A 26,631-nucleotide genomic window follows, 5' to 3' on the forward strand; every position below is an offset into this window, starting at 1 on the left:
TCTCTCTGTGTCCCCTCTGTTCTGTGTAATTGTGTGTCTTTGCATGTTTGAGTTTCTTGTTTTCTGTCACTCTGCATTGTGCATTATGTTCTCATGGTTGGTTTTTTGTTACTCTCTCTAGTCTAGTCTCTTGTGTTCCCAGCTGAGTATTTCCCTGTGTATTTTGGTTCTTAGACCTCTGCCTTATGGTTTATGTCTCTGTATTTTTTAGTTGCTGTCTCCACTGTGTCAAGTTCGCGTCTCTGTGTGATACTTCCTGTTTTACTTTGATGGTCCGTGTCTCATGTGAATGCGTCCTGCTTTGCTTGTCTCGTCAGTCCTGATTTCTCCCAGCTGTGCCCTCCTTCTGTGTCTCATTCCCCTCGTTACTTCCCAGTGTATTTAAACCCTGTGTTTCTCTGAGTCAGTGTCGCGTCGTCCCTCTTGCTGTGTGGATCTCCCTGTGTGTCTCTCTGTGAGTTTTCCAAGTTCCCAGTTTAGATTAGTTTGTATGTTTTTTCCCTGCCAGCAAATAAAGCTGAGTTTTGAGTTCACCTCCCTGAGTCTGTGAGTCCTGCACTTTGGGTCCAACTCCTGCCTGCCGCACAGCGATTCATGACAGTACGACGCGACCAGATATGGACCCAGCAGCACTCAACCCACCAGAAGAACTGCGTCTGGACATTATCTACTCCGTGGAAAGACTCCTGCATCTGTGGCTCGAACATGAGGGGAAGGAATTTCGCCGTGCTGTGGAAACCAAACTACAGCGTTTAATCTCTGGTCTTCCCTGGCTACTCAGTGCGCTCCACCCACTCGAACAGGATTTAATCCACAACGAGCTCCACCTTCATCCCCCAGCTGCTACTACCCACCTGCCTGAAGGGCCGGATGTGGAGCCGCTCGGCCCGTCAGAGCCATCATCAAAAAAGAAACGACGATCACGCCGCCAGCGCGCCACCCCACAGCCGGACATTCAGACTTGTACATCGCCGGCTGTGGTGAGTAAGGACTCTTTTTCTGTGTCGAACCGTGGGACTATTCGTTCAGGGGCTGTGTTTTGTGCTACGGATGGTAATGTGAACAGTTTATCAGCTGCCCAGCCTCCTGAAGCTCTCTTAGCTGCCCAGCTACAAGCTGCGTCTCCTGTGTCCCCGCTAGCACAGCCATTAACTCCACCACACGCTCCATTTTCACCTCTACCATCGCTTCAGTCATCAGTTCGGTCTGCCACTCAGTCGCCCTTAGTTCCGTCATCCACACTACCACCTGTTTCCCTTCCACCACCACCATCACTATACCCAGCCATTCAGGCTGCTACTCAGTCAGACATTCAACCCATAGCCCTGCCGTTAATATGCTCTGTAGCTGAGCCACTAGCCGCCCGACCCGCAGCCACTTCAGCCACTCCTCCACCCGTCACACCTCCACTACAACCATCACTGCAGTCTCTAGCGCAGTCTCCTGCAGCTCTGCTTTCCCCAGTGCAGTCTCCAGTGTCCCCAGTGCAGTCTCCAGTGTCCCCAGTGCAGTCTCCAGTGTCCCCAGTGCAGTCTCCAGTGTCCCCAGTGCAGTCTCCAGTGTCCCCAGTGCAGCCTCCTGCAGCCCTGCTTTCCCCAGTGCAGTCTCCAGTGTCCCCAGTGCAGCCTCCTTTAGCACAGTCACCCACTCAACCACCAGCACCACAACCGTCACTACCTCTAGTTCATTCCCCTGTGAAGTCATTAACTCCACCACCTACTCCACTCTCACCACCACCGTTACTACAGACATCAGTTCAGTCCCCTGTGCAGTCATTTACTTCTCCACCGTTAGCAGCTCAGGTCCCCGTGTGTCCAGCAGCTCAGGTCCCCGTGTGTCCAGCAGCTCAGGTCCCCGTGTGTCCAGCAGCTCAGGTCCCCGTGTGTCCAGCAGCTCAGGTCCCCGTGTGTCCAGCAGCTCAGCTCGCACCTGAACCTTTGGCCCAGTTCCCCGTAGCAGTGCAGTTTTCTAGCCAGCTTAACGTTGAGCCCGGGGTCCCAATTCTCTCTGGCTCTACATCGGCTCCTGCTGGAAGCTCGGATGAGCTCATCCAGCACTCCGCGGCTCCCGTGCCGCCATCTACCTCGTCCGCTGGGGGTTCCAGTGAGCCCAGCCAGCACCTCCTCGTCTCCGCTGGAGGGTCCGAGGGGCCCGTTCAGCCTCCTGTCTCCGCTGGAGGGTCCGAGGGGCCCGTCCAGCCTCCTGTCTCCGCTGGAGGGTCCGAGGGGCCCGTCCAGCCTCCTGTCTCCGCTGGAGGGTCCGAGGGGCCCGTCCAGCCTCCTGTCTCCGCTGGAGGGTCCGAGGGGCCCGTCCAGCCTCCTGTCTCCGCTGGAGGGTCCGAGGGGCCCGTCCAGCCTCACGCCTCGTCAGCTGGAGGGTCCGAGGGGCCCGTTCAGCCTCCTGTCTCCGCTGGAGGGTCCGAGGGGCCCGTTCAGCCTCACGCCGCATCAGCTGGAGGGCCCGAGGAGCCTGTCCAGCCGCCACCTGCGACCGCCTCGTCATCGCCTGGGCCAGCCTCTGCCTGTGCTTCTGCTACGCCTGGGCCAGCCTGTGCTTCTGCTACGCCTGGGCCAGCCTGTGCTTCTGCTACGCCTGGGCCAGCCTGTGCTTCTGCTACGCCTGGGCCAGCCTCAGCCTCTGCTTCTGCGTCCTCGTCTGGTCCGGCCTCAGCCTCTGCTTCTGCGTCCTCGTCTGGTCCGGCCTCAGCCTCTGCTTCTGCGTCCTCGTCTGGTCCGGCCTCAGCCTCTGCTTCTGCGTCCTCGTCTGGTCCGGCCTCAGCCTCTGCTTCTGCGTCCTCGTCTGGTCCGGCCTCAGCCTCTGCTTCTGCGTCCTCGTCTGGTCCGGCCTCAGCCTCTGCTTCTGCGTCCTCGTCTGGTCCGGCCTCAGCCTCTGCTTCTGCGTCCTCGTCTGGTCCGGCCTCAGCCTCTGCTTCTGCGTCCTCGTCTGGTCCGGCCTCGACTGGTCCTGTGCCCACCAGGCCATGGCCAGCACGCCTGAGACTGGGGGGCCGCCGCTGCCTTCCGCGCGGTCGGCCCCCTGAACTGCTCCGTTGTCTCCTTCGCCGCCGCCGCCGCCTTCCGCGCGGTCGGCCCCCTGAACTGCTCCGTTGTCTCCTTCGCCGCCGCCGCCGCCTTCCGCGCGGTCGGCCTCCTGAACTGCTCCGTTGTCTCCTTCGCCGCCGCCGTTGCCTTGTGCACGGCCGGCCCCCTGAACTGGTTCCGCGTCTCCGCCGTTGCCTTCCGCACGGTCGGCCCCCTGAACTGGTTCCGCGTCTCCGCCGTTGCCTTCCGCACGGTCGGCCCCCTGAACTGGTTCCGCGTCTCCGCCGTTGCCTTCCGCACGGTCGGCCCCCTGAACTGGTTCCGCGTCTCCGCCGTTGCCTTCCGCACGGTCGGCCCCCTGAACTGGTTCCACGTCTCCGCCGTTGCCTTCCGCATGGTCGGCCCCCTGAACTGCTCTGTGTTTGGGTTGTTTTCTTGGGCTCCGGTGTTTGCCGTGCTCTTCTTTTGTTTTCTGTTCCGAGCCCTCCGTCCTGGGCCCCCGCCGCCCGCCCTGGGTTGTTTGTTTGGTTTTGTTTTTCTGTGTTTGGGCTGTCTGGAGCCAGCCCTTGAGGGGGGGGGGTACTGTCACGGTCCTGGGTCTCCTGACCCAGCGTTTTTAGTTCTTTGTGATTTTTGTATTATTGTACTTGTGTGTGATTTATTCTATGGCTTCTAGTTTTGATCCCTTGCCCTTCATGTCTCTCTGTGTCTCCTCTGTTCTGTGTAATTGTGTGTCTTTGCATGTTTGAGTTTCTTGTTTTCTGTCACTCTGCATTGTGCATTATGTTCTCATGGTTGGTTTTTTGTTACTCTCTCTAGTCTAGTCTCTTGTGTTCCCAGCTGAGTATTTCCCTGTGTATTTTGGTTCTTAGACCTCTGCCTTATGGTTTATGTCTCTGTATTTCTTAGTTGCTGTCTCCACTGTGTCAAGTTCGCGTCTCTGTGTGATACTTCCTGTTTTACTTTGATGGTCCGTGTCTCATGTGAATGCGTCCTGCTTTGCTTGTCTCGTCAGTCCTGATTTCTCCCAGCTGTGCCCTCCTTCTGTGTCTCATTCCCCTCGTTACTTCCCAGTGTATTTAAACCCTGTGTTTCTCTGAGTCAGTGTCGCGTCGTCCCTCTTGCTGTGTGGATCTCCCTGTGTGTCTCTCTGTGAGTTTTCCAAGTTCCCAGTTTAGATTAGTTTGTATGTTTTTTTTTTTTTTTTTTTTTTTTTTTTTTTTTTTTTTTTCTCTTCCCTGCCAGCAAATAAAGCTGAGTTTTGAGTTCACCTCCCTGAGTCTGTGAGTCCTGCACTTTGGGTCCAACTCCTGCCTGCCGCACAGCGATTCATGACAATTACTGCTGTGAGACAAAGAAAGCCTTAGTTTTGTCTGTAAAATAGAAAGAATTGGGGATACTTGGTAAAAAGCAGGTAAGATAACATGTGTCAGAGAAGTGCTGCATCAAGAGACACGTCAACAAATACCAAGCCGTGAGCAGAATCCAGATCCGCTTTTAGTTTTTAAAAAGAAATGGTAGCCTAAGCACCACAAGCTGATGTTTAAGTTTTACTTAAGTGCTGCTGATCACCGTGCATTGTCCCTGGGAGGAAGAAAAACTGAGTAGTCAGCATGTCTGACTGATGTAAAGACACAAGCGACATCATTTTGTTCTCTCCAGATTTGCTTAATTATGACTGAAGCTATGTGAGGGATTAAGTAATGATTGGTGAAAGCCCGTACTTGTTTGCTGCCATTTATTATTATAGGTTCATGTGTAAGATGAAAGCACAAATTATGCTATTTACCTATTGTAGCAAAGTTATCTTAAAACGGTCACAGCTGCCAGCTCTAACAACTTTTCTGGCAGTATCCTCAAGTCTGTAATCACAATATATTACTCTGGATTTAGTGAAGTTCTGTGAAAGCAAGAAAAGTTGTATAATTGGAGACTGGGCCAGACTACTTCAAATTTAATATACAGACACAAATCTCAATACGATTAAACAGAAAAAAAACAGAAGACTTTAATTCTAAAAGTAGCATTCGTCAGTGATGAAAAGGTTTTTGTAGATTAGGATGGATGGAGAGTTATACATATATAGATTAGAGATGGCACGATACCACTTTTTTATGTTCGATACCGATATCATAAATTTGGATATCTGCCGATACCGATATGAATCCGATATAGTGTTTTTTAATCAACAAAACTGTTTTTTAAATATCTTGCTGCATTTTGTATAAGTTCATACTCAAGTTTAAAACAACTACACTAAAGCTATTCTGTTATACCTGTATGCAAAAAAAAATATTTCATAGTTCAGCAATACTGATCAATCTAATAAACTTAAACCTACACCATCCTCCCTATTCTGGTATTTTAAAGAGTACTTAGCATAAATATTAAGCAACCTAACTAATAGGGTTCCAACTCCCAGCAACAACAAAAATAAGTAAATAAAAAATAGGGAACCACCCCTCACACTCCACCTCATGATGCTTAATCGACGTAATCAACCTTAATTTGATGCAGTGTGAAAAAAAATGCACAGAAATCAATTATTTTTCAAGAAATATTAAATAGATTCAACATCTTTCTTCAACAAAATTGCAGACTGCACAGATGGTACCTTCCCAAAGGAAAAAGTACTATAGCTTACTAGGGTATATATATTAGACTTAATAGTTACTATATACAGTAATTGACTTCTATTCATTTTACATCAAATTAAAACTTTGGGTGTCAGATAATTATTTATTAAAAGCTAGACATTTTAAATGAGAATAAGAAAGAAAAGTATGTCTTTGTGCCCCCTTTTCCCTGTTAATTCCCTATCGGCCCCCCTGGCTAAACTTTGCTAGATCCGCCCCTGCACAGTTACCAGCGTCAGCTACGTAGAAAAAGATCCTCGAGTAGAAAGTAATAATAAATAAATTCTAACAACAGCTGATCAAGCTTAAACGTGCTGCTGTTGTTCAGCCGCTGGTTTCCTCTTTCTGGTGCAAAGTGGGCCAAAAGCAAACTAGAGACACGGACTCGCGACAGAAAAGCCGATCAGCTGATCGTTAAGCAGTTTCATGATTGAAGTAGCAGCAAGAAGAGGCAGTCGCTCCATATATCGTTTGTTAAGCTTAACGCAGGAATGCTTTACAAACATTCAGAGATGGACTTACACACTTGCTTTACTTCTCTCGGGATAACTTTGTCGGAGATGAAATGCCGGGTTGCTAGCGAAGCTCCAAATGCTATCCAGACCACCGACAGGTCCCGCATGCCACAGCCGCTCTATCACGTGATGCATACTACTCCGACGTGCTAACGTTCTGAGGTGAGTTACGGCGTGTTGCAAGTTTTGTGAGGTGCTTTCGTGATATTTAATGGATTGGATTACATTTTTTATTTTTCTCCGATATCCGATCCAGTAATTTAGGTCAGTATCGGACCAATACCGATACGTAATATCGGATCGGTCCATCTCTAATATAGATATAGAGTAGGTCAATGTTTTTCCACTTGGTGTTACCCCGTGTTTCTGGCCTCAACCTTGTTCTAATAAACAGCATCTTCTACCCTGCAGGAGTGGAGAAATCATTCTTTTTATAGATTTCCTGCTTTACCATCAAGGATTACTCTCTTAACCTTAGCCTCTTGCTTCCTTATTGGCTTTGCTATTGATTGCCCTCCATCCACTCCTCAACCTTCAAGGTGACCCATAACTAATAAACACTCTGGAAAAGTGTGCCATGCGGCAACCCGAAATATGCCTCTGTTTGCTTTTTCTGTTTTGCTCTGTTTATGCTTGTTTTAATGAACGCTCACTGAGCTGACGGGACACCTTTCATTTGTAGCTCCACAGCTAAACTGAATTAAGCAAATTATTGGGGGTCAACATGATTAGCAGGCACGCTTGTCTTACAGAGGTCCTCTGGTATTTTAGAACATGCGAACAGCAATGTTGGATTAAGCTTTGAACATGTAAACAGCTAAAATTACTGCAAAAGGATAGAGGACGGCATATCTGTCTAATATGATTTTTCTCTTTCGGTTCCCTCCCTTTCCTTTCAAAGAGGGTCACACTGATGAGTGTGATGAAGAGGGAACATCTGTCTCTAAAGTGTTCTTCCATTATCCGCCCATTGTGAAGGATCGGCACCTGAGCAAACAAAGAGCTTCCATTATGGCATATTCACCAGAATCTCAACAGCACCTTTACAAGCTGAGAGTGCGAGACTGAGAAAAGGAAGGGAGTGAAAGAAAAAAAGAAAGAAAAATATTGTATGGGAGCTCTGGATGTCTCAGTCTAGTGTGCTTCTTAAACCAAACTAACAATGACCATTAGTTACAGGAAACCTTTGCTCACCATCATTCCAGCTAAAATGTCTCCCTCTCTGCTGAATGGCTCTCGAAGCTAAGAGTAAGGAAGACATGGGTGTTTGTGTTGTTTTTTTTCCACAACTCCACAGATAACCCCTTTTTAAAATAAGCGCTTGACCCACTTCCACACTTTGGAGTGTCCTTTTGAGGGTAATGGTATTTTGCATAATACCATTACTAAGCTGAAAGCATAAAATCACTCTGCATCCATCTAATTTTGAACAAGCAAAATAAAAAAATTAAAAAAAATGAGAGAATAAAAGAACAATGGGGTGGGTCGGGCCTGTAACGCAGAGCAGAAAAAGCAGCTTCATCTCCAATTTCATCTCCTCTGAATAAACAGATTAGTTAATGAGATACGAAGGGGAACACGGAAATGTTGCAGTTTAGGAATTACCCGGCCCGAGTGAAAAAGAAAAACATGTTTTAAATAACTTATCAAAGTTAGATGTTATCTGAGTTGTTGAAAGTTTCATCAGTAGCTGAGAGCCAGCAGGTAAAATGATATTAAGAATATCAGCCAGGCCAGCTGGTCTTGTCAGGCCCCGGTTGAAGACTAAACCTCAGCTGTCAGTAAAAAGACTGATTTCAGAGTGCCCGATCTTACCCTAAACACACCACAGGGAGTCTGGGAGAAAACCCTGACCTCACCCCCCTTCTAGTCCTCTCTGGGATCTCTCAGGCCAGCTGCAACATTGATCTTGCAGGGTAAAATTTCAATGGCTGAAAAACAATCTCCGTGTTGGCAAACGGATGGTACTGCATCCTAGTCTGGGGTCGCCAGTTCGAGAGAAGCGTGAAGGATGAGCACGTGGTTGTTGATGGGTAGGTATGCTGGGCGAGTAAAGGAAATAAGAGAAGTATCCAGCTGCCCTTTCATAAAGACATCTGATGGCTTTATCAGTGACCGGGTGAAGAGGTCATCATCACCATCACACCCTCCAACACTCATTTCGCAGAAACTATATATATGGACTTAGGGCAAGTGGGATTTAACGGCTAATATACAGCACAGCATACTGAACGTGTTCTGACAAATTCATTACTTTTGGAGTGTTGAACCTTTTGGTCTCTAGAGATTTACAATAGCGTTATAAGATTCTTCTGACCAGGAGATGAGAAACTGGGCAGAAGACTGCATATAAAGGATAATACATCGCAACTCAGAGAGTGAAACTCCCATTTTAGCTTGAGATTGCATTTAAAAAAAATCTAAATATTAAATATTTTTCTTTTTGTGACATCTGTGACATGTATTTCATAAAGGATAAACACTGCGCACCCATTACCCGTCTCAGACTGAGGGAGAACTTAAAGGCAAAGAGGACATCTCCCATTTGCTGATTCTCTCCCTCAGATTTGTAATTTTCTCTCTTTGCCCGTTCCATCTAAAAGTCCTGTCAAAATGATTATCCTGCCGCTCAATGAGTAATAGGAGTTTGTTTCATAACATTTTTGGGGCCCTAATAGCCACACGGCAAAGTGGAGTTTCTGGTGTTGAACATTTTTTTAAACCTGTTTCCCCCACGTGTAAACATCCATAGTATTAATAATGATGATGGCGGCATTTACAATGAATGCATCATCTCTCTTGGTTCAGCCCTTTGTAACTATAGCAATTACTGATGCTAGCATCATTTATTAGTCAATTAAGGAGGGAAAAAAGACTCCCGACTGAGCTCAAGCCGATGGATGAGGTTAAACAGCGTATTTGTATTTAGGAGCCATTGAAAACAATGAACCACATTTTAAATAATCAAATCGTATTTCAAATACAGCTGAAATGCGTCATATTTATCTAAAGAGAATGGCTAATGTTAGCAGTGCTATCACCAGGTTCCCTGCAGATTAACCTGAAGCTGAATGAATGCATAGCATATAGTTAAGTACGGCCTTGTTCAAGTGCTTCTATGTCAATTCACTGTGACACAACATGCATAAAACTGTTTTTCAGGCTAGAATTGCTGAGACGTAGAGATAGATAGAGATAGTGTGTGCCGCCGTCTGCCTGAGCTGCTGCCCCAACCAAGGGCAGGTGGCTACATAACATCCTTTGAGTTGTACATTATTAAAATATGAATAATTTGTTTAACCTACGCCTACGAGCGTTTCAGGTGGACTAGCAAGGGCACTGAGTTTAATCATCTAGCTGACTATTCACATACGTTCCTAATACCAAGGAAGAGTGCATCTGCACCCCCTGTGCTACATGTGAGAAAAGATAACATGGAAAAATAATCCTTCCCTCATGATTCTCCTGATCTTGACATTGAGTTTATTTCATTTACCACATATATCCACATATGTCTTATTTAAAAAAAAAATGTATTTATTATGTGGTACATAAAAGTCAGTAAAAATCTCAGCGCAGTGTGCCATAGCCATGTGTAGCACACTGTGTGATCCTCACTCAAAAGCATTTTACTTCCTGCCTGTTACACCAAGTAAAACACAGAAAGTACCAAGTTGCTGATTCCTTTCAGGGCTCACTATCAAACTTGTAAGTGCAGGTACACTATATGTTCAAAAATAAACCAAGTTTCAAAGATTTAAGAATCCAAACAAAGACCAAAGTTTAAAACTGAGTACATGCTGGTGAAGCTTCACTAGAGCAGCAGGTAGCTCCATGTGTACCACTCGAGACATGTGTTGGTCTGTTACCTGCACAACATAGCAGTTAGTAGCAATAAGAATTGAAGTCTTCAAAGGAAAACGGCATTTTATCAAATTTAACAAATGGTAGGTCCTGGGCTCGAATCCACCAACCGGCTGAGGCTATTCTGTGTTCCTCCCACAGTGTGAAGAAATGCTTGTTAGATAACCAGTGATTCTAATTTGGGCGTGAATGTGACCGTAAATGGTCATCTGTCTCTATGTGTTGACTGGCAAACTGTCCAGGCTGTACCCCACCTCTTGCCCTGTGATGTCTTGGGAGAGCCTCCATCTCCAATGCAACCATGAATTGGATAAGTGGTAGAAAATAAATGGATGGATGGATACATAAAAACGCAGACACACGGGAAAGCATATTCATGGAAGAACATAAACTTGTATATGTACGGTACTCATATCACCTTATGTCATAAATCCAAGCAATTCATTTAGACAGAAGCATATTTTATGTCTTATGTGGGACTTTGGGCTATAGTCAGTAACTTAAGAGTGTCTAAGTTAAGATACCAAAGAGCCCTGATATAAAGATGTAGGAAAGAATGCAGGAGATAAAAAAAAAACAAGACAAAAAAAACATACACACAGGTTGAAATAGGGGTCCTATTTTTTAAAAATGATATAAAAGTGGCTCAAACTATGGAGAGCTTACTCTGCATCCAAACAGAAGAGAACAGCAGCAACATGGCAAGCAAACAACATCAAAAGTCAATAACATTCATCAACTTCATCAACACTGTTAACATGAAGTAGGTAGGTCCCAGTGCAGGACTGCTGGTGACTAAAGCTCAAGTCACACAGGCATTGAGATCAATCAGTAAGCCCCTGAGAAACACCAATCATTACAAATAAAAAGGTAAATTCCCCAAACAGCTGCTTTGGTCAACAGCAAATTGCCAACTTGTCTGCAAACACTTACCAACTGCTCTCCAAGTGGCCATGAAACTGTAAAAAGTGTGACCAAAGATACCTTTTAAAATGCAGCGCTGAGGCAACTTTTACTTTGAAGGCGAACACTGTCCGTTTGTGGTTTGTATCACACTTTCTCAAGTTTTACTAATCACTAACCTGCTTGTTAGCAGACAAGCTGGCATGTTCCATGCAAACTACAGCCAATCACAGCAATCTGCTAGCAAGCAAAGCAAGCCCAAAGAGGTTTCTGGCGCTGCAGGCTCTAGCAATAGCCAACAGCCTGCAGGAACCACTCATCAGCCAATCAGGGGATGTACCTTTTTCCCTGGGAATCAATGGTTGTGTCACATCCAACATGGTGGACAACTCTCGAGCAACGTGATGTCATGCGAGAAGCCTGTGTGTCACAGGGTAGTAAATATACTGTAGGGATACCTAGGCACTCAGATTCAGCTTCAATGCAATGCACGAACAACAAATCGTTCTCTGTGTGGATGCAGCTTCAAACAGCACTGAAATCATACCTGTGGCATCAATACAGCTGAAGTGCAGGTAAAGAGTGCAACACAAACCACCTAGGCGCAGAAGCCTGGGGCTGTGAGTAAAGCTTGGTTTAATGCTTTTGTATAAAGGGCTTTATATGGGTTTGGAGGATGTATTGAGAGAAACAACAATCCATTATTAATGTAAACTTGTTGATTTTAAGCCCTTTATTGACTACACTCAAACAAAAATAGAAAAACCAGATCATATTGTGAAGAGTACAATTAACAAAAAATATGCCAAGGTGGTATGTTATTTTTGGCTGCCGGGTATTTTGAGAGTTTTTTCGGGATTTTTTTTTACGTTTTCCATAGCTAACCTTTTTTCCCTCTTCTCTCTCTAATGCCATCCTCTTTCATTCACTTCCTCTTCCTCTGAGAGACAGATCTGTGGAGCGAGAGCGTTCTTGTCTGAAGCTTATCGCCTGTCTCAACCCAGCAGAGAGAAATTCCTTGCCATTTGTTGAATACAAGTGTGATGGTGTGCGTTAGTGGCTCATCTGCGGCTGCTCTTCCTCACCTGGCACTCATGTGATTAGATTTCATATCCCAGACTGCAGCAGATAAACTCTATCTCCATCGGCCAGGCCCCTCAACATCAATCTGCCCCACCGATGGCCTGTGTTGTGGCAGCAGTCTCATAACACATTCCTATCACCATGTTTATACATAATAAAAACACTGATTTCCCATAAAGTACACTATTTAGAGTTTACTATATATATATATATATATATATATATATATATATATATATATATACATACATACACGCACATATATATATACATACATACATACATATATATATATATATACATATTATATTATATATACATAATATATTATATTATATATTATAAATATATAATAAAACCCTCACCCAGATGTGCTGGTCTAATAATGGCACTAAGAGGGTCAGTGCCGGACCCAGATAGAAGCCAGCCATGCCCACATGCTGACCTCTCTGCATGCAGCACTTAAGCCATGTGGCTGAAGTGGTGCAGAAGAAAGTGGTGGTAGAGTAGATGAGGACAGAGCGAGTCTGTTTATTTATTGTTCTCCTCTGGTTTAACTGCTCATGACCAGCTAGCTTTATTAAACTGGGCTTTGAGCACACACATAGCAGCACTAAAACTTCCTGATGGCTGAGGGGGGATCAATTCAAGCTGCCGCCTGCAGGAATTACTGCAAAGTAATGGTACCATCACACAGGTAGGTCTTGCCTGTGTTAGGGGTTAAATGGACCATTTCAATTCTTTAATCAGCTCCAGTCGTTGCTGCAATGAAAGGAATGCTGCTCGTGTATGGGTGGTTACATCTGTCAAATAAGGAGGTCAACGCTACGCTGTCATCAAAACAGTTCATATGTAAAAGATGAAACACTTCAAATTAATGCTTCTTCAAAGGAAGGTCAATAAATATGCAAGTATTATTGCATGTTTTCAAATTACAATGTAATGATCCTTTTGGGTGTTTTAGTTTATGTTATTTACAAGACTTTTTTATTAGTTTCTTAAGTCTGTCTGCTCTTATTTACATAGACAACCAGCAGACGTGTCAATGTATAAGATAAAGTATCGCAATAAAGCTCGAACACAAGCACAGCTTCAACATTACCGGAGGGATGAATTATAAATCTAAAAACATTGGGGAACTAAAATTAGATTTATAATTCATTATAGGTCTGGTGCACCGGATCTCATGAGACCGTTCATCCTATGTAGCAACCACTTTTATAAACTGCTAATTGGTACGATCAATAAATGTTACATCAGTATTGTCAAACAACATAAAAAGTTATTTACAACAAGGTTGTTTTCACAAACATCTTCTATATTAAAATGTGAAATATAGGCAAATAAATGTTGTTACATTTTTAATTCGGATTACTTCTGAAAGCAGGGTCTTATCAGGCTGCTACATTGAAAACAGATGTACTGACTGTGTGTTGTGTGTGCTCTGCAACCACTCCCCCAATTTGCTTGTTGACTTCGTGGTCCCCCGGACTCCCCGCTGCCTCTGGAAATTGTGTTTCACGGCTTGAAGGTTACAGAGAAAGGCTTGTGTTTGCCGAGGAGGCCCGATTAGTGCTCATCAGTCGTGGTGTTTGAGATCCCTGCACTGACCTTAGGGGCAAAAAGCCAAGCTGCTTTCACACTGCAGCACACAGGGAACCCGAATGAGCCTACAGCTGTCTATTGTCTCCCCTCACCAAAAAGAAAAGACAGCAAATTGCCCTGTCAGGAACTTTGGCCTCCATACTAACATAACACATAGCCTTTGTCCCTCATTTTGCCTGCTAATATGAAAAGATCTGGAAAGGCTATATGGTGCAGCAAAATTCACATGACAAAATAATGAATAAAGAACGTGGGCTTATGTAGGAGTTTGCATGGGTGTTCAAAAGAGTTCATTTGCAACAGTTTGAACTGAAATAGAATTGCATTTAATGCAAATGAATATATATTCAAGCTCAAGCAGGTTAAAGGAGGGTGTTGCACTTGGATCTGAATGTGGATGTGCAAAAATATAAACAGATGGGCATAAACCACAGTTACAGCAAGCCAAAAACAGATACTTTAAACACCGAATTATTTAATTCTAATATCTGCTTTTGCATAACATTCTTATAGTGCATGCTGAGACATACAGCATATCGTGTGTTAAAGAAACGCGATGAAAAACAAAGGCAGCACCAAGTTGGATCCAGTAACCGGTGAAGCCTTGCAAAACCACAAAACCGCTGGCTAGGTTTGCAGATTAAGTTGCATTACATACAACTTCATCAACATTTTCTTTTTCCATTACCTCCTATAGTTTCGCAGTTTCGTTCTCAAGCTTTCTGCTTCTGTATGCACAGGTCCAGACCAGAGTCACCTTGAAGAGATTTGAACATTTGTTTCTCGCTTTACTGCGGTAGCTGGTGGAAGTCAGCAATTTAAATGCCAGCTAGATGACATACATCATTAAGGTGGATTTCCATTTCTGGTCAGTAGCCAATCATACAGAGGTAATTAGGGATTACTGTCTCCGTGATGCTTACTGACACTTAGGCGAGCTGCTGAAGCACAGCTGACTGGAGTTCAGAGGTCATCATTATTGCTCAGCTGGTGAGCAAGGTTCTGTTAGGGTTTGTTGGCATCTAAAAACAGTGAGCTTCTTCAGAGCAGGCCGCATACCATTTTACACTATTTACACCTTAAACAATTTTTTTAAAAAGTACATCCTATAATCAATAAAAATTTAAAGGCTAATCCTGTCTAATGGTTATGTCTCTGTAAGCAGTGGACGTTCTGAGTGAGAATTATGCAAGGTCTGCATGCACATTGTTGTTGGCTCTATTGGCATATTCGCAAAAAAAAAGTCTCAGCTTGTTTACAATCAGCATGCTGGCCATCTTAAACAGCAGCAATAAAAGCCCAGAGATCTTGCAGGAATGTAAAAAAAGCTCCAGTAAAATATAACGCACGATTTAATGACCATCTGTTGGGTGCCTGTGCAGACCTTGCTACGACATGCTTTGTGAATGATCAAAGACAACGTCCGCATCGACAGCGATTCACCTCAGGAGGCACACCAGGGAATTAACAAGCCACCCAGCACAGATCCATTTTCCGTGCAGTTAGGCTCTTTTGATTCCTTAACTGGCCTGCCTCAGTATTACATGTAGAAAGAGAGAGCGATTGAAAAACTGAAATATATGCAACAATCTCTCCCCACAAACCGTTAAGCTCCTCGCTAATCAGCAACACCCTTAAAAGTCTAAAATGCATTTGTTGAATATCCCCGCAGAACGTTTCAAAATAAATGTGTATTATCAAGATTATTATTTTTCTCCCCCCTCTTTCAGATAGCCCCGCTATCAGCTGCTTATGTTTATAGCCTTCATGAGTTGCTCCAAGAGTCCATTTTGGTGTTGAGGGACGAATGCCAAATGACCAATCAGCACTTAAAAGAAGCGTACACACACAGAGATGTCCTCAGACAGACATTCCAAAACACCCGGCTCTTATCTCATCAAGGCTCAGTAAATAAAACATTTAACAGCTGAGCCAGACTCAGGATTATAGAGTCAGTGTGTGTGTGTGCGTATTTTTTACACATAAAGCACAAAGAAGCATCCGAACGTAAGCCAGACACAAATTACAGGATATCAATATTCATGAGGTAATATAAGATAAGATAAGATAAGATAAGATAAGATAAGATAGAACTTTATTAATCCCTCGGGTGGGTTCCTCTGGGAAATTCGACTTCCAAAAAAAGCACAGCAACGACCGAAGTTACAGTTACAGAACTGTTATATATATATACACACACACACACACACACACACACACACACACACACACACACACACACACACACACATATATAAATACAGAGACAAATATAAATAAAATATACAAAGGGGATAAATAGAATAAATAGGAATAAAAAATAAAAATACAAGTGAATTGCACATTTCAAGTATTGAGTCTATTGCACTGTTGACTATTTACAAAAAGTATTGCACAAGGTATTGTACAGTGAGGTGCAGAGGCACTGCAGCTTAGTTGTTCCCCCCTCCTTTGTCCTCCTGTTTTTTAATATGAAGTCATATACAGACCAAGAAATTCTCAGTGGATAACAAAACAGAACAAGTACTCCAGCGCTTCAGCTTATGCTTCAGTAAATTTACCATAAGGCATGACAAATCTCTGGTGGGATCCTAAGAAACAGCATAGCTGCAGAAACGCAGCAATCCTAGAATAAGAACGTATATATATATACATCAATAACCGTGTGAGACATGGCTTTATCACTGCTGCTTTGTTTGCCTTTCTTCATTTTCTGTCTCTTCCTCCGTCTTTCCTTAATTATTCTTCATTTTTCACCGCCTTCCTGTCTGTCAGTTAGACTGGGTGCAGTATTTAACATGCTGAGGGGACACGTGTCCACCCCAAATGCCACAGAACAAATTCGCTACTTTGTTTGCATTCACAGCTCATTTGGCCCAATCCGTGTTTTGGCATTCTGTTATTGTCACGCTTGGTGAGGTTTTCTACGCTGCCCCACCAAGGGGGAGAAACACGTTCCAGGGGCTGTCAGCTGAGGCTCACATCTACCCTCTATCCTGCTGGATTTCCTTCAGGTTTACCCTGTTTATGTAGAACGCGGCCTGCGAAAAAAACGGCGACACCGTGATAACTTTCGCTCATTATTTTAAAGACGGCGGCAGGAAATTTTGAAGAGTGAATCTTCAATCTGAGTCGGGAAGAAACGTTCCAGGGAGGTGAGTGGTTGGAGAAGTGACATCAAAGTCAACTGTGTCGCTTCCCACCCACATCTTGACCTACAGCTGTGTCTGCTTTCATGCGCCTCCACCATCAAAACAGTCACACGCTCTCGTGTACACCGGGTCTCACTTTAATTTGAGTGACCAACCTCGCAAAGTGTCAGTGTCGTGCTGATCACTCAACCAGCCACGGAGGTCGAGGGGAGGGACGTGGTCTCGTTTGCAATTTCACAGGTGGAGTTGCACGGTGGTGGGAATGTCCCAGCTGGTCTCAAAGGTCTAATCTCCCCCAGCTAGCAGCAGTCTATCCACCCACTGACTGTAAACACAATGGCTCCCAATGGCACTGAGCTGATTGCCGTTTCATCAGGGCCAGGACTAGAGTCAGTGGAGAGGAGCGCTGTCTCGCACTGTTTGATGAACTTGTTTATTTTCCCTGCACATTGGAGGCCCAGAACAAACCGATTGGCAAGCGGCGTGTTTATCAGAGAAAGCATTCCCGATGACATTGGACAGTCGCTGCTGCACCAAAGCCACAGCAAAAAAGCTTAATTAGAGCTTTCTGAAAATAATGTCTTGATACCACCCCCTATAAAGCCCATGCCCATTATTACTGCTAAGTATGCTCCTCCATCAATTATGGCATGTGCTAATGCGAGTCTCACAGTAGAGAGCCAACATGTTTCAGTGGGCTCAAATAGCTTTGCTGCACTCTCCCACTCAGAAATTAATCTTCTTCCCAGCAGACGTCTCTGCTCATGCCCGACACAGAAAACAACAAATATACTGGTATTAATTGGTCTGTATACATTGAAAAATCAAGTCCTATCTAACATCTTCTCCTAGAATACATGTGATCGTTTAGTTCAATTTGTTACTTTTATGTAATTTGTCAATTTTAAACCCTACAAAAATGCTTATTAATTAGCTGTTTAGCTAAATCCACTAATGGTTTATTCACTTTAATTGATAAAGTGATGTGTTTGATGGGGTGACAGTTTGGCATCCTGCCGGCTTCTGAAATGAGGGGGAAAAAAATATATACATATACATATATATATATGGATATATGTGGAGAGAAAATGAGAAGACATTAAGCCGACTGTTTACCTCTCACTACCACCCACTATGTCTGACATCTGTTCTCCACCTCCACCACACCTTTTACTCTGCGTATCCACTGTCATTCTTCATACCGCCATCCTCCTCATCTTTCTCTCGCTTTTTCAGTGCTCCTTCCTCACACTGCACTTTTACGCGAGCTTCTGTAGCTTTCCTCAGAGATCTGCCAGCACACACATACTGTGGCTGCAGAATGCAGGTGATAATGAAGTGTCTGGGAAAAGAGGATTAGGTGGAGTGGCGGGCATCATCCCCGTGGTATAAACGCTCATCTTTCCCTTAAGAAGGACACATGGAGCGTCTTTCACCTCAGTCTAACTGCCTGTCCTGGTGTCACTCTCAGCTAGCATACTGGGATGGCTGCTGCGGCCCTGCAGGAGAAAACTGCGAGTGGGTTAAAAAAACGGTGGGCCCTGCTCCTCGGGGAAGCTTGGTGTTTCATCCTCTGACACCCATCTGTTTATTCTGCACAGTCAGGCTAAGAGGAGCATAACAGGCAGTGGGAAAGTGAAGATCTTCACCAGGGGAACAGGCTGATACAGAGGGAAGGATGGGAGGGTGAAAAAGAGAGAGACAGAGAGAAGAAGGGAGAGAGAAACTCCTCCTCTTCCCTGTGGTCTGAAAAAAAAGATGACAGTTTTCCTCTGGAGCTTGCTCTGCCCTCCCTGGACTCAAACCTTTCTTGTAGGCAAGAGGCCTGTCAGACACAGCTAACTAGGCTGCCCCATGAGAGATGCAGAAAGCTTGACAGTTTGTTACTAGTTGGCATGAGGCTGTAGCGGGTCAATTTCTGCACAGATAGCGTAAAAAAACAGTGCCACTAATCAGCCACCAGCCAGAATTTAGATATTCTCACCTAAATACTCCCGCTGCGATTTTTATCAGTGCAGTGTATGGATTTATATCTATATACCACCTTAATCTAACTGTACACTTTTATAGTCAGGAGCAGTCAGGCCTTTGGATGTTTATTTGTGGGGCAAAATGCAAACCTCGGCTACGTGCAGTTTGCACGTGTGCGTTTTGCTAAATCAGCCCATACGGAATTGGTCCAGCAGCTAACAACAGTTAACATAGCAGAATAGTACATGGCACATTAACATCACAGAATGCAGATTAGTAATTGTACCAGCTACCACACCTATTTGGTTCCCTCCCATCAGTATTGTGTGGTCTCATGTTAATAACAGCAACTGGAAGCTGAAGGAGAATTATACCACAGACCACTTCAGGGCCACACCGGTAGCATGCTGACTTTATTAAATAATCTGTGTAGTATGTGCTAAATTAAGCATTTAGTTAAAACAGATCATTCTGCTCACTGTGGCTGGCTCAAGGAGTGAGCTTATTCGAGAGTTAGCTAATGGCTCTGCTTAAAGGCAGAGTAAAAATACAATATAAAGAGTATAAAGGGTACAGGAAACAAATTGAACCACCATGTTAAGAACATTAATTGTTAAACTTTAAAAGAAAGTCATCACAAATTCATTTTTTACCTTTTTTAATATTATAGTGAGCCTCAGTGTTTGGCTGATTTTTTTAAATACCTGAACGTATATTTCAGACTATCTATTTCCCTTTTGTCCCTTCTGTGTTATTGGAACAAAATATTTCTCAGGATGCAATCCTGGGTAAATGTTTTCAAAAATGACAGGGTTTCATATGATTGGTATATTGGCATGTCAGCCAGTGCTGAATCACTTGTGAGCGTGTGTCTAAGCTCTTGGTGTCCTTGTAATAGCCTTGCCATGATTGGCGGGACTATGGGATGGGGTAGTGCCCTGCTAAGAACTGTTCCCGTCTGTCAGATCTCATCACTCCACAGTGCGTTGCTGGGGGCAGCAGGACCAAAACTGACCACTGAGTCAACTGACAAGACAACTCAGCATCCAGTTATGCCAGAGTAAGGATCACACACACACACACACACACACACACACACACACACACACACACACACACACACACACACACACACACACACACACAAGCACACTGGCGTTTAAATTCAGGCAGGCACACAGACATACCATCATGCAAGCAAATGCTTCCATAGTACCACTTAGACTCACAGCCACTGTCATGACAGTGCACAGTTAATAGGAGGCATATATGTAATACACATATGCAAAAACAGACAGCACCTTTAATTTTGTGCAGGATCCACCCCCAAAACGGCCACTATAAAGCCCGTGCACGATACAAATGTGCTCTGACACTGTGGTTGGCAATGCACTGAGTTGTCTAAAATCTTAACAAGTGACCCAGAAATGCTGGTGAACAAAAGGGACGTTTGGGGTACGTGGGGAGGTCATGTGTGATGCAGTGTGGAAGAGAACTAAATTGACACTTTCTTGCCTGCTCCTTGAGCCCTGTGGAGATATTCTCACGTTGTGTTCAATGAGGGGCGACAGAATAAGGTGGACGATTCTTAAACGAGGTTGAATATCCATTATTGTACAAAAGCAAGTGAATTACCGAGAAGCTGAAATCTACATGTTGTGGGAGTGCAAAATATCTCTCCTTTCAGAGACAGCAAGAGAGCACAAAACGCAGAGAGAGACGCTGCAAGGGTGGAACATGAAGTAAAACAAGCAGTTCCAATATGTTTAGAACAGCAACCCTGAGGGAAGCAGAGGCCCTGACTGTAATATCACATATATTTATTTGCAACAAAATGATTCAGAGGTAGGAACATTCAAATGTGTGCAATAGCAAAGAAAGGTGGACGCCAAAAGGTATGTACCACAACTGTTCAAAAAAGCGAGGACTGCTTATATGCATTTTATGCACTTTGTACTTTGCCATGATTGTAAGTCAAAGTGTAACAGCACTCTGTGGCTGGCAGAGCTAGCATTTAAAACCGATAAGGCTCCGGGGTTTCTCAGTCTTCTCGCTCAATAGGCGATGGACGAGATTCTAGAGAAGTAAAGCTCTTCACCTCAAATGACTCTTTAGTGGCAAAAGGCCACGTAAGACTCTGGATCAGCCTGAAAATGACATAGAAAATAGGTGATCATGTTTTAGAGAACCTCTGGTGTAAGTCTCCATCATAGACACCTAATTTTCTCTCTGCTTTACTCTCAAAGGCCAACAAAGTCAGACTTGTAGTAACCTTGTGCTCTCAAAAAGCACATTCAAATTACAGTGTTGAAAGATCATTTTTACACCCCGATGGCAGATGTGAGAGCAGTTTCAAGAAAACATGCATAGGAAACATGCTTCTTTACGGCTCCATAAAGCTCACTATACCACAGCCACCAGCAAAAGCTCTACAAAGTTTGATATGTTTCTGCTATGTGTGCTGTTTAAAGTTAGACCCCTTCCCTCACCTGCACTGCAGTGCCAGAGATCAAGCGATGCCATCAACGAGCTAATGACATGACTGCCGCAGGCAACAGCGGGCAGCTTGATTTATACATGGGGACAGAGATGAATGATTCATAGGCTGAGCGAGGGATACCGGGACACGTGGAAACTATATGCCCCTCTCACCCGCTCTTATTCGTGGATACTGACCACACCATAAACTCTCTGGAGCACTCCCTTATGCCTCATAAGCTTAGCATTACACAACTAACCAGTCCTGTTAACGCTGCTCGTAACAGCTGCATGAGTGTTTTCTCTCTTCCTCTTTTTGTCTCTACATTTTTTATAACTGTTCCTCAGAGTGTCCCTCTTTACCCCCCTCGGATTCATTCGCTCGCCGGCCATTTCTTCTTCCCTTCCCATTATAATGCAGCGCTAATCCTAAATATGGAACCCACTGTTGTAGGATAAAATAAATGGCCCAATCACTCTGCATCAATTAGTCCATCCATCATTGCTGATTGGAGGATGAGGAGCAAGAGAGGGGGTTGTTCATCGTGGCTGTTCTCTGCGGTGGCATGGGAAGACAGAAATGGCACGCGAAAGCTTTCACAAGGCAATGTTATCTTCACCACTATTTGGGTATCGCAAACTGCAGTCCAGCAGATAACCTTGTCCTGTTACTTTCACTGGAACGCCCTCTAAATCACAGCACCTCTGTCATAAATGATCTGGCGGCATGAGGACGCTTCTCACGCAATAATTACTCAATATGATGACTGACGCGCTGAGACGCTTTAGGTGAAGATGTAGTTGCAAACAACACAAATAATTCATCATCTTGCTGCAAGACACTAAAAGCACTTTTGATTTTAAAAAAAAGGAAACGGATCTAGATTCCAGTAAGACGAGGAGATTGTTCTGGCTTTATAGCATATAACCCCTGCATTACACTGTGCTACACATTTAATAAAGGCAAGGAAACACTTCAATGGTAGCACACAGTGCAGTTTTAATGCATACACTCACTTAAAAGTTCACTACACTTGAGATTTGTAGAGTTAAGTTGCTTTATAATTTCACTAAGTAAGTGCAATTTACAAAATGACTTTCCATGCTTATGCAAGAATGGGGCCAATTCAAATATATTTTTTAATTCAATTATTCAAATCAGCCTGACTGGCTAAAACCAGTGTGAGAGGGCACTCCCATACTTGCATGCACATGTCCTGACCCAAGCCTACTGAGCTGCTGTCAATGAATTACACGGATAAAGAGAGAGAATTGCTGAGTGCTACAGTATACAGTTACAGTACATCACTGCTGTTTTGAACACGCTTAAAAAAGAACATGGAATATTGCAGCACGAATACAGGGCAGGCCTAGATCAGAGTGTAACTAACTCTTCTCTAAATATGAGGAGATAAGTAAATCCCAAGGGTGCCCCACTGACTGAGGAATCTTTGCATTCAATTTATCATTTTACATTATTTAGGTTACTCCATGGGGAAATACGCTATCTCTCTCATAAGTTATGCTAATGGCTGTTACTACCATCTGTGAACTGAGGACCATCAGTCAAGCATAGTGTGTAATCTTTGAGCTATGAGAATAATACGTCATCTTTGAGCGATTAGTCTGGGGGCTTCCAGGGAGCTGTGTAAGGGACAGAAAGTCATCTCGCCCAAACCGTCACCCAACACCACCCTATATCTCGACCTATACCCCTCCCCCTGCAACCGCACAGCGCCCTGCATGGTCCCCTCCAATCGACTCAATAAACAAGCCCCGGGTAAGAGCCAGACAGAGGATAATGGTTCACCTGGAGGTGACAGGAAAAGAAAACAGAGCTCTTTGCATAAAGAATGGAGATAAAGATAAGCACAGTGGAGCACTTAGGAATCTCAGCAAAGGATTATTCAAACATGTCTTAAAACTGAACACGTGTTTTGTCTTTTTTAACCGTTGTGTTGCGATAATGGCCAGCCTTGCATTTACAGCATAGTGGTGGTGCATCCGTATTGATGATGATGCTCTGCGCTTCTGATCGGATAATTTCACCATGAGCAATCTTTTCTCATATTTCACTTAAAGGCCAGAGCTCGGAACATTTTGTTTTGCGTCTGTTAACTGTGTTTGTAAAGCGCGGTCGTCATGCAGGCGTTTTCACATCATTTCACATCTGAGGAGAGGCAGAAGCGATTGCCTTGTCATATCTTCGGGAGCCTGCATCCCATGACATGTTTAGTTGCAGAAGAGGACAAAGGACGTAAGCACCACGACAGCAAACATAATTATTCTCATCTATTATAATGTGTTAATACCTGCCATGACTCATGCCAGCGTTTAGGATAGGAAGAGTGCTAAAGGCCCGTAACGAGTAGCGCAGGCATCGTCGATAACCACGTCGACATTGATATATATTTGTTTTAGGGCTCACTTAAAATGCAGACTTTTTTAATGTTATTAGCCCTGTTTTAAAGAATCTTTGTGTCATTCTGGACCGGTTGAGAGAGTGACCACAGTCGTGGCTGAATTAGCCCAAGCCAAGACACACACAACAAGCCATGCCAGTGACCCACTGCTTGACTGGAGCACAGAAAGGAGGTCCAACCTGAGAAGAACGATTTGTTTGGGTGGTCTAGTTAAAGCCTAGTGCTAAAAGGGCAATGGTTCTGGTTAGAATGCTAATGAGCAAATTCCCCTCCTGGATGGAGACATCAAAGGCAAGTGAAGCTCCCCCGCTCCAGCTACACAGGGCTTCATGGTATCATTGCATAGCCCTGTTTGCACTTGAATGCTTGTGTTTGTGTGTGTGTGGATAAAAAAAAGACAAAGGGACGGGGAAGGCAAAATAGGCAATGTGATGTTTACATTAGGTCTATTCTTTTGGGACAGCATCCAGCAATGCTGTGACACACATCACAAGAGCAACCTGGTACCATTCATAATTACCCTCTATTCACAGAGGCCCTATTTGGGATGCTATTATCAGAGATCATTGTTATTTCCCTCTATGTATGTTTGAAATCCCAGTGAGACCAACATGTCTAAAGCAGATAACAGTGCTATTTTGGTTAACCCCATTGCGTACATAATACTGAAGAGGCATAACCCAGAGAAAATTCCCATCAGTGATTTCTAAGGATTTAATAGAGCATCAGGGCGTAAGAATCTTTTCTTATGAATCGTTTCTCTGTATAACTATTGCAAGAAATATAATGCAGCGTTCCTGTGCATTGAAAAAGGCTCAGAAAGAGCTTTGTTGTCATTTATTTCCATCTTTTCACATTACTCTGACTGCGACAAAACAATCACCAGCAAAACTCTGTTTCTGTTTTGCTGTGGCCACATGCCACGCTTGAATAACTGATGCATTCTAGAGAAGTAAAACCTTTTTCTGTGAAAAGACGTCTAAACGAGACCAAATAACAGAGACCATGCAAAGCCAGGGGTGCTCAAAGTACACCTAGGTGGTAAACTAACTTAAATAAAGTAAAGCCTATGTCCAGTTTTCCTGAGCTGTTCAGAGTCCTACTTCCCGAACTGTTAAGAGTTACACATGGCTCAGGTGTGTGAGGCCAGCATGATGGATCATCCTGTTGTGAAGCTACCCCTCTGCAGAGCCCCGAGAAGACAGCTGGGAGATAAGGAGGACCCTATATGAGAGCACATCTCCTCTCCACATCGATCCTCGCCGCCACCAGGCAGGAGGTCTTCACATGCCAAACCGCAGATAGAGGTGGAGAGGGAGAGCAGGGTGACAACAGAGAGAACAGTTTTGCAGGTTTAGCAGACACCTTCGAGTGATAAAGACACTGGAAGATAAAACCCCTCTTGGCCTCATGCAGATAAAAGACAAACGGTGTAGTGCTTTGTTTTAGGGGGAAAATAACAATTTCAGCTCCCTGGTAGATAATAGTAATCTTTCTCTAGTTATAGTCATCGTTGTTTACCACGGCCAAAAAAAAAGAAGAACAGAAAGACTACCCGCTGTGGCAAATTGTGGCAAAGTGGAAATTGGCTTCTTCCTTTACTCTTCTTAAAAATACACATAAAGGACGTATGACATACATGTTGTTCACCTCATGGTCATTTTTGAGTTAACCGACCTCATATCCTGTGCCAGTAACTTAGGAATAGCATCGCTGGAAGTCAATTAGGAATGAAAAGAGGCTTTGCTCTCAAAAAAATGGCACTGGCTACAATTAGAAATTCCTCTGGAGTTAATAAGCGCAGCTGCAGGTTACAATCAGCTAAAATGTTTTCTTGCAAAGTACAACATTAACTGACACATAAGATCTCACGTTCTCATGTTGACAGCCTCCAATTCGCCTCCGTTTTTCGCTGCTGCTGTTATGAAACAGAGCAATCTGTAATATCCTCAGAGCTATTATTAGTTGAAATAGAAACTGGATCAATCACCAAGGCCGGGATTTAAAGAACTGTAAAAAGGTAATCTGGCACAAAATAACAATAATGAAAATGTAATAGCAAAGAGAATTGCTTCTTGTGTTTCTTTGGACACGGCAAATCGATAGCGCGAGTCGCAGCGGAGACAGACACCATTCAGGCGGACAGTATACCTGCTTTACAGGGTCTGGCTTGGTTATGGAGAAGCATGTTTGTGACCCTCTGATCTCAATCACAGAAATTCCTAAGATGGCTGTGCGCTGAGGGCCTCTTCATGCTGCTGATGGATTGAGATTCTACACGGCAAGTTTGCAGTCTTAAAAATGTATCAGACGAGATAAGGGCCACTCCAAGCTGCATGATTAAATGCGAATAAGATTTCAACAGCTCAATGTACACTCTAATGGACACCATGTGCACAGAGCATATAACCGTTGAGTGGCTTTGATCTTCCTTTTTGCCCGTCCTTTGCTTCTGATGAGTCATCTTTGCCAGGTGGTAAACCCTAATGACTGAATAAATGCAGAAGCATCGTAATCACAAGGTGCAGCATGTGCCTTTCTTTTTGGTACACAAAATTATAAAACCTATATAGTTTTGCCCAGAAAGAAAGCAGATGAACCAATCATCCACAATACTGCATTTTTCTCACTAAAGAAAACACAGGAATGAAATGATACAGGCTATAAAAACCTACACATTGGGAAAAATGGCAATATACGATACAGTGAAGATGCTGTTTGATGGTTGCATTAAAATGTGGCGTAAGAAATAAAATGTTTGCTGTGATAGAGACCTTCATAAAACACAACACAGGGAAGAATTTATCTATAATACGTATTTTGATTAGTTATATCAGACAGATAGTTCTGCTAAGGCAGACTGTCATAGTCGTGATCCGACTATACAACTGAAGGCTGTTAATGTGGCTGGATAAACATATAAGTCTGAAGCAGTGACCTTATTTCATTGTCATACCATC

At 44.0% G+C, this 26,631-nt stretch overlaps 2 protein-coding genes across 2 annotated transcripts in view; one reads left to right on the forward strand and one right to left on the reverse strand.

The window, feature by feature from the left end:
* macrod2 (mono-ADP ribosylhydrolase 2) overlaps positions 1 to 26,631 on the reverse strand; it is a 424,084-nt gene that overhangs the window by 261,794 nt on the left and 135,659 nt on the right. The gene's annotated exons all lie outside the window — the stretch shown is intronic.
* Positions 216 to 14,409, forward strand: LOC143421849 (uncharacterized). The gene is made up of 3 exons (XM_076891963.1): positions 216 to 1,802; positions 1,851 to 2,218; positions 14,388 to 14,409. Exons 1-3 carry the CDS (start codon positions 618 to 620, stop codon positions 14,407 to 14,409), a joined length of 1,575 nt encoding a protein of 524 aa, XP_076748078.1. The 5' UTR covers positions 216 to 617.

Source organism: Maylandia zebra, linkage group LG13, assembly GCF_041146795.1.
Source record: "Maylandia zebra isolate NMK-2024a linkage group LG13, Mzebra_GT3a, whole genome shotgun sequence".
In the NCBI taxonomy this organism is placed as follows: Eukaryota; Metazoa; Chordata; class Actinopteri; order Cichliformes; family Cichlidae; genus Maylandia; species Maylandia zebra.

Excerpts from the sequence above, each read along its gene's own strand:
- LOC143421849 (XM_076891963.1), top strand. The coding sequence starts at position 618 with ATGGACCCAGCAGCACTCAACCCACCAGAAGAACTGCGTCTGGACATT. Across the intron at positions 1,803-1,850 it reads CTCCACCGTTAGCAGCTCAG|GTCCCCGTGTGTCCAGCAGC; the intron begins GTCCCCGTGTGT and ends CCAGCAGCTCAG. Across the intron at positions 2,219-14,387 it reads CCTCCTGTCTCCGCTGGAGG|GTCCAGACCAGAGTCACCTT; the intron begins GTCCGAGGGGCC and ends CTGTATGCACAG.